General features: G+C 34.2%; 1 protein-coding gene across 4 annotated transcripts in view; it reads left to right on the forward strand.

The window, feature by feature from the left end:
- Nucleotides 1-13,369, forward strand: part of NECTIN3 (nectin cell adhesion molecule 3) — a 125,757-nt gene that overhangs the window by 73,062 nt on the left and 39,326 nt on the right. The window contains exon 8 of one of the 4 annotated variants that reach the window (XM_036018064.1): nucleotides 5,328-5,494. The exons of the other annotated variants lie outside the window; for them this stretch is intronic. Within the exon in view, the coding sequence (XP_035873957.1) occupies nucleotides 5,328-5,363 (36 nt within the window). The 3' untranslated portion in view covers nucleotides 5,364-5,494. Of the gene's footprint in view, nucleotides 1-5,327; nucleotides 5,495-13,369 lie in introns of those variants that run through there. 4 annotated transcript variants of the gene reach the window in all.

The raw sequence follows: 13,369 nt of genomic DNA on the forward strand, positions 1-13,369 counted from the left end.
CTGACCAGGCAGCTTAGTTGGCTAGAGTATTATCTGATTTGCCAGGGTCACAGATTTCATCCTCAGTCAGAGCACATACCTAGGTGGTTGGTCTGATACCCAGTTGGGACACATAAAAGAATCAACCAGTAAATGAATAAATGACATAAACAAATCAACGTTGTTCTCTCTCTCTCTCTTTCTCTCTTTCTCTCTCTCTCTCTCTCTCTCTCTCTGTCTCTCTCTCTCTCTCTCCCCCTTGCTCCCCGTCTTCCTCTCTTTCTTTTTAAAATCAAAATCAGAATATTAATAAAAAACATAAATGTAGTCATATAATACATATTATTCTAGAAATTGTTTTTCTCCTCTTTTACAGACCATTGTTTTTCAGAGTTGCCACCTTTAACAAAATCCTTTGGGTTATTAAAAATGAAGATACTTGAGCATAATTTCAGAATCTCTGTGTCAGAGGCAGTGGGTATTTTACCTAGCTCACCAGGTGAATTTTAATGCACATTCATGCCTGAGAAATATTGTTCTCTCTGTATTCATTTTAATGGCTAAAATAGTATTCCATCATGTTGACATACCACAAATAACCTATTTCCCTAGCTTGTTTCCAATTCTTTCCATAACATAATTGTTGAAGTAAGGGTGCTCTTATATGCTTTATAGTACACATATGTCCATAAAATATATGCAAAGGAATAGAATGGCTGTGAAAATTTTTACATTTAAATAGGTACCATATTGATGGCCAGACTAGCTGTATCAGTTTATATTCCCACAAATAGTACAGTAGTCCCTCCTTATCTGTGATTTCACTTTCCACAGTTTCTGTTACCCATGATATGCACACTCCAAAAATGTTTAATGAAAAATTCCAGAAATAAACAATTCATAAGTTTTGTGTTGTGTTGTTCTGAGTAGTGCGATGAAATCTCATACCACCCTGCTTCATGAATTATTCCTTTGCCTAGTGTATCCATGCTGTATAAGCTACTCACCCACTAGTCACTTAGTAGCCATCTCAGTTATCAGATCAACTCTTGTGGTATCACAGTGCTTGTGTTCAAGTAACCCTTATTTTACTTAATATTAGCCCCAAAGTTATTTACATAACTTTTATTATAATATATTATTATAATGTTATTAGTTATTGTTGTTAATCTCTTACTGTGCCTGATTTAAAAAGGAAACTTTTTCATGGGTAGGCACATACAGGAAAAAACATAGCATGTGAGGCCTGTCTGGAGAAAGTCCAGCCATCGTTACTATAACAAGAATGGTTTGAGCCCTGGCTGGCATGGCTCAGTGGATTGAGCACGGGCTGGGAACCAAAGTGTCCCAGATTCGATTCCCAGCCAGGGTACATGCCTGGGTTGCAGGCCATAACCCCCAGCAAGCACACATTGATGTTTCTCTCTCTCTCTCTCTCTCTCTCTATCTCCCTCCCTTCCCTCTCTAAAAATAAATAAATAGAATATTAAAAAAAAAAAGAATGGTTTGCACAACATCAGTGTAACATAGCAGCCAAGGAGAGTGGACTGGAATGCCCAGGTGTGAACAATGACAACTTCACTGTACTCGTCAGTGGGGGTGGTAAATGCTGTTGAGTGAGCATATGTACTGTGTGGCCATCACATTCAAAATGACTGAGCAAGTACAGCAACAAATCTACATCAGATTTTGTATTAAGTTTGAATATACCTCTACAGAAACTATTTGGAGGATTCAGAAAGCTTTCTGGAAAGATGCAACGAGTGCAGGGCAAATGAAAACATGGCACAAACACTTCAAAGAGGGTTGAGAAAGTAGTCCACATTCTGGAAAGCCTGCAACAATCAGAACACCTGAGAATGTTAAACATGTACGGGCTGCAGTCAACAAAGATCAGCACCTGACAGTATGAGAGCTAGAAGTTGATCTGGGGATTCCAAAAACTACTGTGTCTGAGAATTTAACACAGGATCTTGGCATGAAATGTATTGTGGCAAAATTTGTTCCATAGCTTCTGCTACCAGAGCAGAAGGAATATCATGTTGCAGTCATTAATGATTTGATTCAAACCTCTATCAATGAACCAGATTTCCTCAAGAAGGTCATAAACAGAGATGAATGGTGGGTCTATGGCTAGAATCTGGAAGTGAAAGCCCAGTCATCATGATGGGCTCAGTCATTCCAATGGCAGTTGGCTGGTTCTCATGTCCGAAGAAGGCATGGCAAAGTCACAGCAAGATCATGACTGTGTTAACTCTGTTTTTTGATTGGGAATGTGTTGTCCATCACAAGTATGCTCCTCCAAGCCAAATAACTAATAAGGAGTACTACCTCAATGTTCTTTATTGGCCAAGAGATGTAACAAAAAGCCACAGCTTGGGCAACTGGTGATCAGCAGTTTCATCATGATAATGTGCCTTCTCATGCATCACATCTCATGCATCAGAGCTTTTTTGGCAAAAGATCAAATCACCAGGTGACTCAGCCCTCTATGGCCCAGATTTGGTGCCCTGCAACTTCTGTCTTTTCCCAAAGGGAAAGGTTACCAGTTTGATTTTCATTTGGGGCACATGCCTATCTTTCCCAAAGGGAAGTGATTTCAGACTGTTGATGAGATTCAGGAAAATACAATGGAACAGCTGATGGCAGTTTTAACAAAGGATTTTGCAGTTTTTTGAACAATGGAAGAGACACTGGGAGAAATGTTGAGGTCCCAGGGTGCCTACTTTGAAGGGGACTGAGGCGTCATTAGTCTACGTACAATGTTTCTTGTATCTTCTTCAGTAAAAATCTCTATTTTTCATAATATGTGGCTGGATACTTTCCAGACAGATCTCATATAAAGGGTCTGGTACTATCTGTGGTTTCAGGCATCCACTTGGAGGTCTTGGAATAAATTCCCCACAGATAAGGGGGCACTATATAGATTAAAACTCACTTCCCTCCAACAGTATACCCCATATATTACAGGGAGCATGTATATTAAGGCCTGTTTCTCTCTTTAATACTGTTTAGTAGAACTTTTTTTGCCAGTTTGATAAAACTGAAAAAGTTCATTTTAAAGTTGTGTATAGATTATTTGATGAAGTTTAATAGTTGATTACCTATTTGTTTTCTGTTAATTACCTATTTCTTCATTGTTTTTAAATTTCAGTTAACTTTTTGATCTTTACTCTTAATTTTTTAGTAACTCTTTGATGTGGACACTAATCTTTTGTCTTATATTTATCTCATTTTTGAACATTTCAGTGTCATACAGAAGGTTTAGGTTTTTATGTACTCAGACTTGTCTTTTCCCATATAGTTTCTGGATGTTATATGAAGTCTTTCCTTGATATATGTTTTCCACATTTCTTATTATGTTTATTATAGGCATTTTATGTATTTTAATTTTGAATGGTCTTCTCCTGACCCTATTGCCATGGCTTTTTCTAATTGGTTATTATTAGCATATAGAAATGCTTTGGTTTTTTAATATAAATCTTTTATCTAGCCTTTTTTCTCAAATTTCTTACTCATTTTAATAGTTTTTAGTTTGTTTTCTTAAATTCCCTAGATGTGTAATCTATTTGCTACAAATAACAAGTTATCTTTTTTATTTCTTATTTGTTGCAATTTACTTATTTACTTATTTATTTTGTGGTAACTAGGGCCTGTAACAAGCAGAGTTCTCAGTGCTGATAGTTGCAGTAGGCTTTATCTTAATCAAGCTTCAAATCCAGCATGAAATACTGGACACCGATATAAATTTATTTGTATTAAAATTTAGACAACACTATGCATTCTATGAATAATGCTATGTTTTAGCCTTGCATTAGAGGAGTTTTATACTTGGATATGAAAATAACATTTCCTAAACCAACTAAAATGATCCAAGAAACATTTTCAGGAAAAAAATATATAATGAATACAGTTTGATTTCCGATATGGAAAAATCTGGATGTAAATGTAAATCTGTTTTAGCCTAAAATAGCATTTATTCTTGGAAAGTCAGGACTAGTAGATTCCTTGAAATAGATAGTGTTCCTTGATTTCTACTGATTTTAATCAAGCAGCAGTATTTAGGGAATATGGCTTTGAATTATTTTTATAATGCTGACTTATCACATTATTAAAAGCTTTGTAATCTACTGAACTGTCATAAGATTTTCTCCATAATATCCAGATTTGCAGAAGAAATTTGTCAGATGAATTTTAGTAAATTTTTAATTTTCAACAACTTTGAAAATGTTTTATGAACAGTATTTCAGGTGTTGGAATACACAGGTCAATTTTCATGGTTTAAAACATTTATTATATGCAAGGTGTGTGTTAACATTCTATGTGATGAAATGGGATATATGTGTAAAGAACTTGAATGACTGAATTCAGTGAACAAGCTGCTTTTTTTTGTGAAACACCATTTTCACTAAAAGGAATGACTAAAAATCTGTGGTCATCTACTCTGGAGTATTTTGCAGACATTTTTCTCAAACATCAATGAAGTAAATCTATCACTCAAGACAAACAACCAACAGTGTTTGTTACCAATAGAAAAATTTGGTTTCTAAGTAAAAATTACAGTTGTTATAAAACTTGTATCTGCCAGCATGAGATTAACATTCATGGAGAAATTAATAAATCTGATTTTTTTTAAGATTTTATTTATTTATTTTTAGAGAGGGAAGCGGGGGTGGGGGGGGGTGGGAAGAGAGAGAGAGAGAGAGAAACATCAATGTGCAGTTGCTGGGGGTTATGGCATGCAACCAGGCATGTACCCTGGCTGGGAATCGAACCTGGGGCACTTTGGTTCCCAGCCCGTGCTCAATCCACTGAGCTACGCCAGCCAGGGCTAAATCTGATTTTTTAATATTGAATAATGAAAAGTACCAATGTTTTAAAGATCTGTATTACTTAGAACCAATAATTTCCAAATGACCAGTGCATGCTGTTACAAAATCATGCATGGATAAAATATCCACTCAAAATACAAGGTAGCCTCGGCTGGTGTGGCTCAGTTGGTTGGGCATCATCCCACAAACCAAAGGGTTGCCGGTTCGATTCCCATTTGGGGCATATGCTTGGGTTGAGTGTTCAGGCCCAGGTCAGGATGCATGCAAGAGGCAACCAACTGGTGTTTCTCGGGCACACTGATGTTTCTCTCCCTCTCCTTCTCCCTCCCTTGCCCTTTTTTTTCTTTAAAAAAAGGTACAAACATTTTCATATAACAGAGTATGAAATGTTTTTGGATATGTTTTCAGCTAGCAGCTAACCTCAAGAAACTACTGTTTGTTGAAATTTGGTATAGTATTAAGGAGAATTTTCTCAAATATCTGAAAATACTGTTAAAATACTCTTCTGTTTTCCAGCCATGCATCTGTATGAGGCCACTTTTATCTTCATAGATTTCAACCAAACCACATTTTGCAACATGTTGAATGCTGTAACAGATATGAAAATCAAGCTTTCTTCTTTTGACTCAGATATTAAAAAGATTTGCAAAATGTACAAAAGTAATAAAAGGCCGTTTCTATCACTAACCTTTGCTTCAGAAAATGTTATTTTTTCATTTCAAAGATGCTATTTATATTAACACATGGGTCTATTACTCACTAAATAAATTAAGTACTTTAAATTTTCTCAGTTTTAATGATTAAGATGATAAATATAGATAGCTATTACCCATATAAATAAAAGTGCTTAGGGTCATCAAAATTTGAAAGTATAAAGTGACCTTGAGGCCCCAAAATTGAGAATCCCTGCTGCAGACCGTAAGCAGTGTGAAGGCCAGGATTATGTTCACCTTCTTAGGACTGTATTCCCAGGGCACAGCACAGCGCTCGGCACATTGTAGGTATCTAATAAAAACTTTTGAATGACTAAGTCCAAGGAAGAATCAAGCTTCTCTTATATTCTCTTTATCTATGATCTATGGAAATTTCTACAGTGTTTATTCTAGAATATTCATGTCTCAGATACTATGTTTCAGTATGTTTAATGTCAGCATATCTAATATGTATCAAATATTAATATACTGTATGTGAAAAAGAACAGAGGGGACAAGAGACTCCATAGAAATATTCTAAAATGCTGACAATGATGGTCTTTGTATCAGACTCTAGCAAACATTATGTTTTATGGTATGTTTTTCTGTCATCTCTGATTTGTCTGCAGTGCTTTTTCTGCCCTTTGTTAGTGGCCTTTTAGCAAAGGAAAATACAGAGCTGTTGAGAACCTGAATTACAGAATTGAATGTTTAATCAGTTTTACTTGTTATGGCAGTACTTGCACTGAGTTTACTGTCAGGAAAAATGATATTTCCCCCAATAATTCACTATCATATATCACATTCTTTAGTACATTTTTGTAAATGTTCATGGCAGAGTGTTATAGAGAGTGTTTCTTTGTAGTTTATTTTGAGGAGATAATATATACAAAACAATATAAAAATATTTTCTAACATATGACTCCCATTTTCATTCCTATTTAGCCTACCCCCACCACTTCCGACAGAAAACAACTTTTATAAAATTTCTGTTTGTTTTAATAGGGTCTAGGGTAGACGAGAAAACACACATACATGTGTTTTATCTTATGTAGAGGTAACATATTTACACTGTTACATATGTTGACATTTCCTCCTAAGATATACTGGAGATCTTTATTGAGATGCAGAGCATTCTCTTTCTTATGTCTGAATAGGATACTAATGTGTATATGTGACAGACTTTGTAATGTCAAAATATTTTAATAAACCAATAATGTTACAGTGAATAGCTCCGTACATGTGGTATTTTGTATCTCTGCAAGTACAATATGCAGGGAAAATTTTTTAAATATATTTTATTGAATATGCTATTACAGTTGTCCCAATTTTCCCCACTTTGTCCCCTCCTCCTGGTACCCCCCATTCCCTCCAGCAGTCCCTTCCCTTAGTTTATGTCCATGGGTCATGCATGGAAGTTCTTTGGCTACTCCATTTCCTATACTGTACTTAACATCCCCCTGTCTATTTTGTACTTGCCAATTTGTACTTTTTATTCCCTGCACCTTTTTTTCCGATTCTCCCCCTTGTGCCTCCCAGTGGAAAACCCTCCATACGATCTACATTATCTTTGATTCTTTTCCTGTTCTGCTTGTTTGCTTAGTTTGTTTTATAGATTGTTATTAATAGTTGTGAATTTGTTGCTATTTTAATGTTCATAGTTTTGATCTTCTTGTCTTCTATAGTTCCCTTTAACATTTCATGTAATAATGGCTTGGTGCTGATGAGCTCTTTTAGTTTTATCTTGTCTGGGAATTACTCTATCTGCCCTTCAATTTTAAATGAAAGCTTTGCTAGATAGAGTAATTTTGGATATAGGTCCTTGCCTTTCATGACTTCCAATACTTCTTGCCAGCCCCTTCTTGCCTGCAAGGTTTCTTTTGAGAAATCAACTGACAGTCTTATGGGAACTCCTTTGTAGGTAACTCTCTCCTTTTCTCTTGCTGCTTTTAAGATTCTCTCTTTATGTTTAACCTTTGGCATTTTAATTATAATGTCCCTTGGTGTGGTCCTCTTTGGGTCCAACTTCTTTGGGACTCTGTGGGTCCTGGGCTTGTATGTCTATTCCTTTGCCAAATTAGGGAAGTTTTCTTTCATTATTTTTTCAATTAAGTTTTCAATTTCTTCCTCTTCCTCTTATTCTGACACCCCTATGATTCAGATGTTGATACTTTCGGAGATGTCCCAGAGGCTCCTCATTCTATTCTTGGTTTGTTTGTTTTTTAAATTCCTTTTTCTTCTTGCTCTTTTGATTGAATGCTTTATTCTTCTTTGTTAGTTCCCTGTAGATTTTTCCTTATTTCTCTTAATGTAACCCTCATTTCTGCCTGGATCCTTTCTTATATTTTTGCAGTACCTCATGAGTTCTTTGAGCATACTGATACCAGTGTTTTGAACTCTGCATCTGATAGGTTGGTTATCTTCATTTTGTTTAGTTCTTTTCTTGCAGTTTTGTTCTGTTCTTTCATTTGGGCCATATTTCTTTGTCTCCTCAATTTGGCAGCCTTCCTTTGTTTGTTTCTGTTTATTAGGTAGAGCTACTTTGACTCCCTGTCTTAGTAGTGTGGCCTGTTGTAGAAAACGCACCTGTAAATTGTGTGGGGTGGAGTCTTAGGTAATCACCAGGCAGGACAACCTGCTTCACTGCTTTGTGGCCCTGTGTAGGGGAGGGCGCAGAGAGGGTGCATGCAGTACTGCTGCCTGGCCTCTGGAGATTGCCGAGGAGGAAGCTGTCTCCTGGCACTCATGCAGGGTAAATTTTTAATCTTCATCATACTACATCAAATAGTAAATGTGTTTGTACTTTTGATAAATATTGTCAAGTTGTCCTCTATAAATACTGTACCACTTTCACTTCTATGAGTAATGCTTGGAAGTGTCTGTTTTTCCAAATCCTCACCAACAGCATATGTGTTCTGATTGGTTATTTGTAATCTGGCAGGTAAAAAAAAATAGTGTGTACATATATTATTGTAACTTTGCACCCTCATTACTAGTGAGTTTCAGCATCTTCTCAAGTGTGTAAAAGGCCATTTTTCTCCTGCAAACTGTCATTCTTTTGTGTGCTTATTTATTGACCAAAATTAGCATATAAACATATTATAAATAAATATGAAACTTTTTGTTTTAATTTCAACATGAATGGTATGTACATTGCTCCTTGGTATCGAAATTTGTGGTATGGAAGGTTTAATAAGATGAATCATACATTCCCATTGATGTATAAAATAAGAAGATAACAAATGGAAAACTATTGTGACTAGAACTCAAATATCAAACTATGTGGTTTAGAAATATATTATTTTCCTACTTGTTATCAAGTTCTAGAGTTAGAGATATGCTCTCCAAGTATCTTAATTTCAGTTACTAATTATGCCATATTTTACTTAAGGCTTTCTAGAATCTGTCACTCCTTATAGTTTTATAGATTCCCGTTATTCCTTCTCAAAACTCATCTTTCTAACACAGCACTGCCATCTTTCAATTTATATATATATAAAAATATATAAATTGATATATAAATATATGTTTATACACACATATTAGTTAAGCTTCTTGTATTAATTAACATCAATGGTCTGGTTTTCTCCCAGGATCTGAATATTTTAACATGTTTCCAGAAGTTATAGTGGTAACTATAGTGCAGTTATAGTTATAAGCCTATAACTACCAGTAGTTATAGACTTTAGGGCAGGGAGAAGGGAGGGAAGGACGAATATGATAGAAGAGTTCACATTTTTCTTCCAAATTAGAGGAAACTATGAGTGGATTGAGTATTTCTAGCATTGAGAAGCGAAAAAGTTTTCATCTTGCATGAAAGGCAGTTAATAGGCAGTTGCAATTAATAAGACAAGTACCGTGTTTTTTGCAATATAAGATGTACTTTTTCCCCCCCTCCTTTCCCAAATTTGGGGGGAATAATGGTTGTTAATGCTGCTGTTGAGTTATGTTTACATTTACATTGGTGAAATATTATTTATTAAATATTTTACCACATTTTTTGCTTCAAAATTTTTTTCCTATTTTTCTCTAAAACCTAGGTGCGTCTTATGATCCAAAAATAGTAGTCAAAGAATTGTAAGTCCTTGTTCTAGTTTGAGAAGGGAAAAACTTTTGTGAATAAGAAAGCTTGGATGAAATAGTGATTTATAAACTAATAATATTGAAAATATATTTAAATGAAATATAGATGCAACATTTGAAGTATACAGGTTTGATATTTTTACTAAATCCCAGCCCTGACTACTCTTATAAACAAGAAGAAAATAAAACTACTTCAGAAGATTGTACAGAGTTTAATAAGTTACCATATCTTACATCCTTAGAATAGTGCTTGACACATAGTGAACTCTATATATTTGCTGTTATCATTGTTAAATTTTAGAAAGTTGTGTAATTCTCAACAAAAATATTAAAGAGACCAAGCAGTGAAATTATTTTAGTAGAAGAATAAAATTAATACTGTTTTGACCCATGTAAATTCAGCATGTATTTCTTTTGGATATTATTGATACTTTTATTATAAGCTTAGTACTTGAAGTTAAAATGTACAGAGTATATTTTTTGATTCATAGTTCTGTTTTTCTCACTGTCATTCATTTATCTAACATTTCTTGAGTACTTAATATGTAATATTAGTTAACATTACTATTAACTAATAATTAATATTAATATTAGGAATATATAGTTAATCAGATTAAAAATTTATTGTCTTTGTGGACCTTACACTTTTTTTAGTGACAAATAGACAAATGCCTATGATGACATCTTTTTTTCTTTTTTAAAAAGAATTTTATTGGAGTGTAATTAGCATACCACAAACTGTACTTCTTTAAAGTGTGAGTTTGGTATATTTTATACATTATCGATAAACACAAACATACATATGCACATGCATCCATACAGACAGACCCAGGAACATCAGCATAATTAAGATAATACACATATTCATCATTTTTGTTAAGTTTCCTGGAACCCCTTTATAATCCTCTTTGCTCCCCTCCTACATCCCCAGAACCAAACACTGATCTGCTTTCTGTCTATATATATCAGTTTACATGTTCTTGTATTTTATGTGGTAGAATTATACAGTATATTCTCACTTTTGGTCTTGCCACATAGTGATCTTGAGGTTTCTTCATGTTGTGTTGGTCAATAGTTATTCCTCCTAAGCATGTATACCTTGTAGATATACTACATTTTTAAAATACATTTATTAGTTGGTGGACATTTGCATAGTTTCCAGTTTGGGGCTATTACAAACAATGGTGGTATGAACATTTATTTATACATGTCTTTGTGTAAACATATGCTTTCATTTCTCTTGAGTAAACACCTAGATATGAAATGCCTGGCTCATATGGTAAATGTAACTTAAAAAGTATAAATTTAAGAAAGTGCCAAGATGTCATCCTAAGTGGTTTTTTTCATTTATGTTTCCACCAGCACTGTATGAGTTGCTCCCTACTCTAGTCTATGATCAGACTTTCTAACTTTAGACACTCTAATATGTGTGTGTCTGTGTTTCATTATGATTTTAATTTTTATTTTAATTTTTTCCTAGTTACTAATATGTAGAACATTTATTTTTCATTTACTGATTTGCCATTCATTTCTCTTCTTTGATGAAGTTTCTGTCCAAATATTTGCTTATATTCATTGTTATTTTATTGTTGAGTTTTGAGAGTTCTTTATATATTTGGTGGTATGAATTATACGCTTGTGTCCCCCCCTTGCCCAAATTCATATTTTGAATCCCTAATGTGATGGTATTTGGAGACGGAGCCTTTGGGAGGCAATTAGGTTGTGAGGGTGGAGCCCACATGATGGGATTAGTGCCCTCTTAAGATGAGACTGGGGAGCTTCTTTCTCCTGCTCTCTGCCATGCGAAGCTACAACCAGAAGACAGATCTCTACAAATCAGGAAGGGGCCCTCACCAAGAACCAAAACCTTAGGCCAATAGGAGACTTGGACTTCCAGCCTCCAGAACTGTGAGAAGTGAATTTGTTCTTCAAGCCACCCAGTCCATGGTAATTTTTTATAGTAATTCTAGCAGAATAAGACATTTTGGATACAAGTCCTTTGTCAAATATGTGATTTGGAAATATTTTCCCTTTCTCTTGCTTGTCATTCTTAAAACATGGTTTTTGAAGAATGGAAGTTCTTAATTTGTTGAAGTATAATTTATATGATGATAGTATAATGCCATGCATTCTCTCTGGAATGAGAGAGTTAATACTTTTATTTGTTGCCATTAATACAGTTTTATGGTACATCATTTTATTTTTCCTGTGTAAACTTTATCACCAATAAGCAAATTAAGTGAATTGAAAGACAGTAGTTTAACTTAGTTACTAGAGTTCCTTCAGTTTCTAGTATCCTGAGGAAACATAAATAGTATAAGTAATTCTCATTTCACCTGAGAAATGTGAAAATTAGGAAGTGTTGTCTACTCTAATAGTGTTTTGTGACCCATAGCACCAGAGTAGCCGTTATCTCTTTATATGTTTCACTCATTTCTGTATCAGCCACAGTAATTAGCATAGGGAATATGCTTAATAAAATATTTTAAAATAGGAAATAATAAATGGTACATGAAAGAAAAATATTTTAGAGTCATGTTAACTCTCATTTTCTGTGGAATCAAATGGGATATAACAATCTTGTTTAAATAAGAAGATTAAGATTAACTGATTTTGACTTGCTATAAATTGTAGAAATACTCTGAGAAAGTTTATTTTAGACTTACTGGTCTAAAATAACTTTCACTGGTCTTGGGAAGCTGTAGTGATAATTTCTAGACAATAAAGTTTCTGAACTTTATTGCATTTCAGTGTTTTTAATGGTGTCAGCTGCATCAGGGCATTAATTATGTGGTTTTTCAGAAAGGACTTGAAATCCTCTGTCCTGGATTCCCACCGTATCAGTTCTGATTTGTGACAGGACTGCCCAAGTGGAACCGTGGTAGGAAAGATGAAAAAGCTAAGTTAATGCAAGTTGCTTTAGAGCTATTTCTAATAGTGATTAAATTATTTTAACCTGATTAAGTGATCCGTAAAAGCTAGTTTTATTCTAGTCACCAATGCTCAATACAAAAAAAAAGTAGATGATTAAAATAAAATTAAATGTTGGCCTTTTAAGATGTTCTGAGATGTCTAGAGAGAATTTATAATTCACACCTTTTTATAAGACTTTTTTATAGAATAATTCCATTTGATTCTATCTATGCTATAAACATCTCATCTTTCTTTGCTTTGAATCTTCACAATGGTTATAAGAACTGATTCATTATAAAAATTACATACTCTTTGTACTTACATATGTGTATTTGTGGTTCTCCTATTTTTCTATTTTCTTGATTATAAGCTCTTTAGAAATGTAAGCCGTGACTACTACTGCCTTTTGAAACCTTTCTTGATATTTAATAAACTGCTCTGCCCAGAGACTGCTCAGTAATTGCTGTTGAGATTCAGTTACAGTGAAATTGTTTATAAAATCAGAGTCTCTCAGGTTTGCTGAGGATAATTTCAAGAATTTGTAGGGAACAGAAAAAGCATCAGACAATGTCACCTCAACTTTCTGCATGTGTTAACATTTAAATAAAATAGCTAAGTACAATGTAATTTTCTCCCAAACAGCTTGGAAATTTTATAGCCAGTCTGTCACTATTTTGAACAAGATGATATAACAAAGTGCCAACCTATATGTTACCATTTCCGAAGACTTAATCACTATCAACTAATAATAACTGGAAATGAACCTCAACTCTTCAACATTATTGCCAGAATATTTTTAAAGCACGTCATAAACCATGTTAAAGGCTGAATGAAGCATTAACTCAATGTAATGATAAACATTGGGAAAGA

Source organism: Phyllostomus discolor, chromosome 2 (genome assembly GCF_004126475.2).
Source record: "Phyllostomus discolor isolate MPI-MPIP mPhyDis1 chromosome 2, mPhyDis1.pri.v3, whole genome shotgun sequence".
Taxonomy (NCBI): domain Eukaryota; kingdom Metazoa; phylum Chordata; class Mammalia; order Chiroptera; family Phyllostomidae; genus Phyllostomus; species Phyllostomus discolor.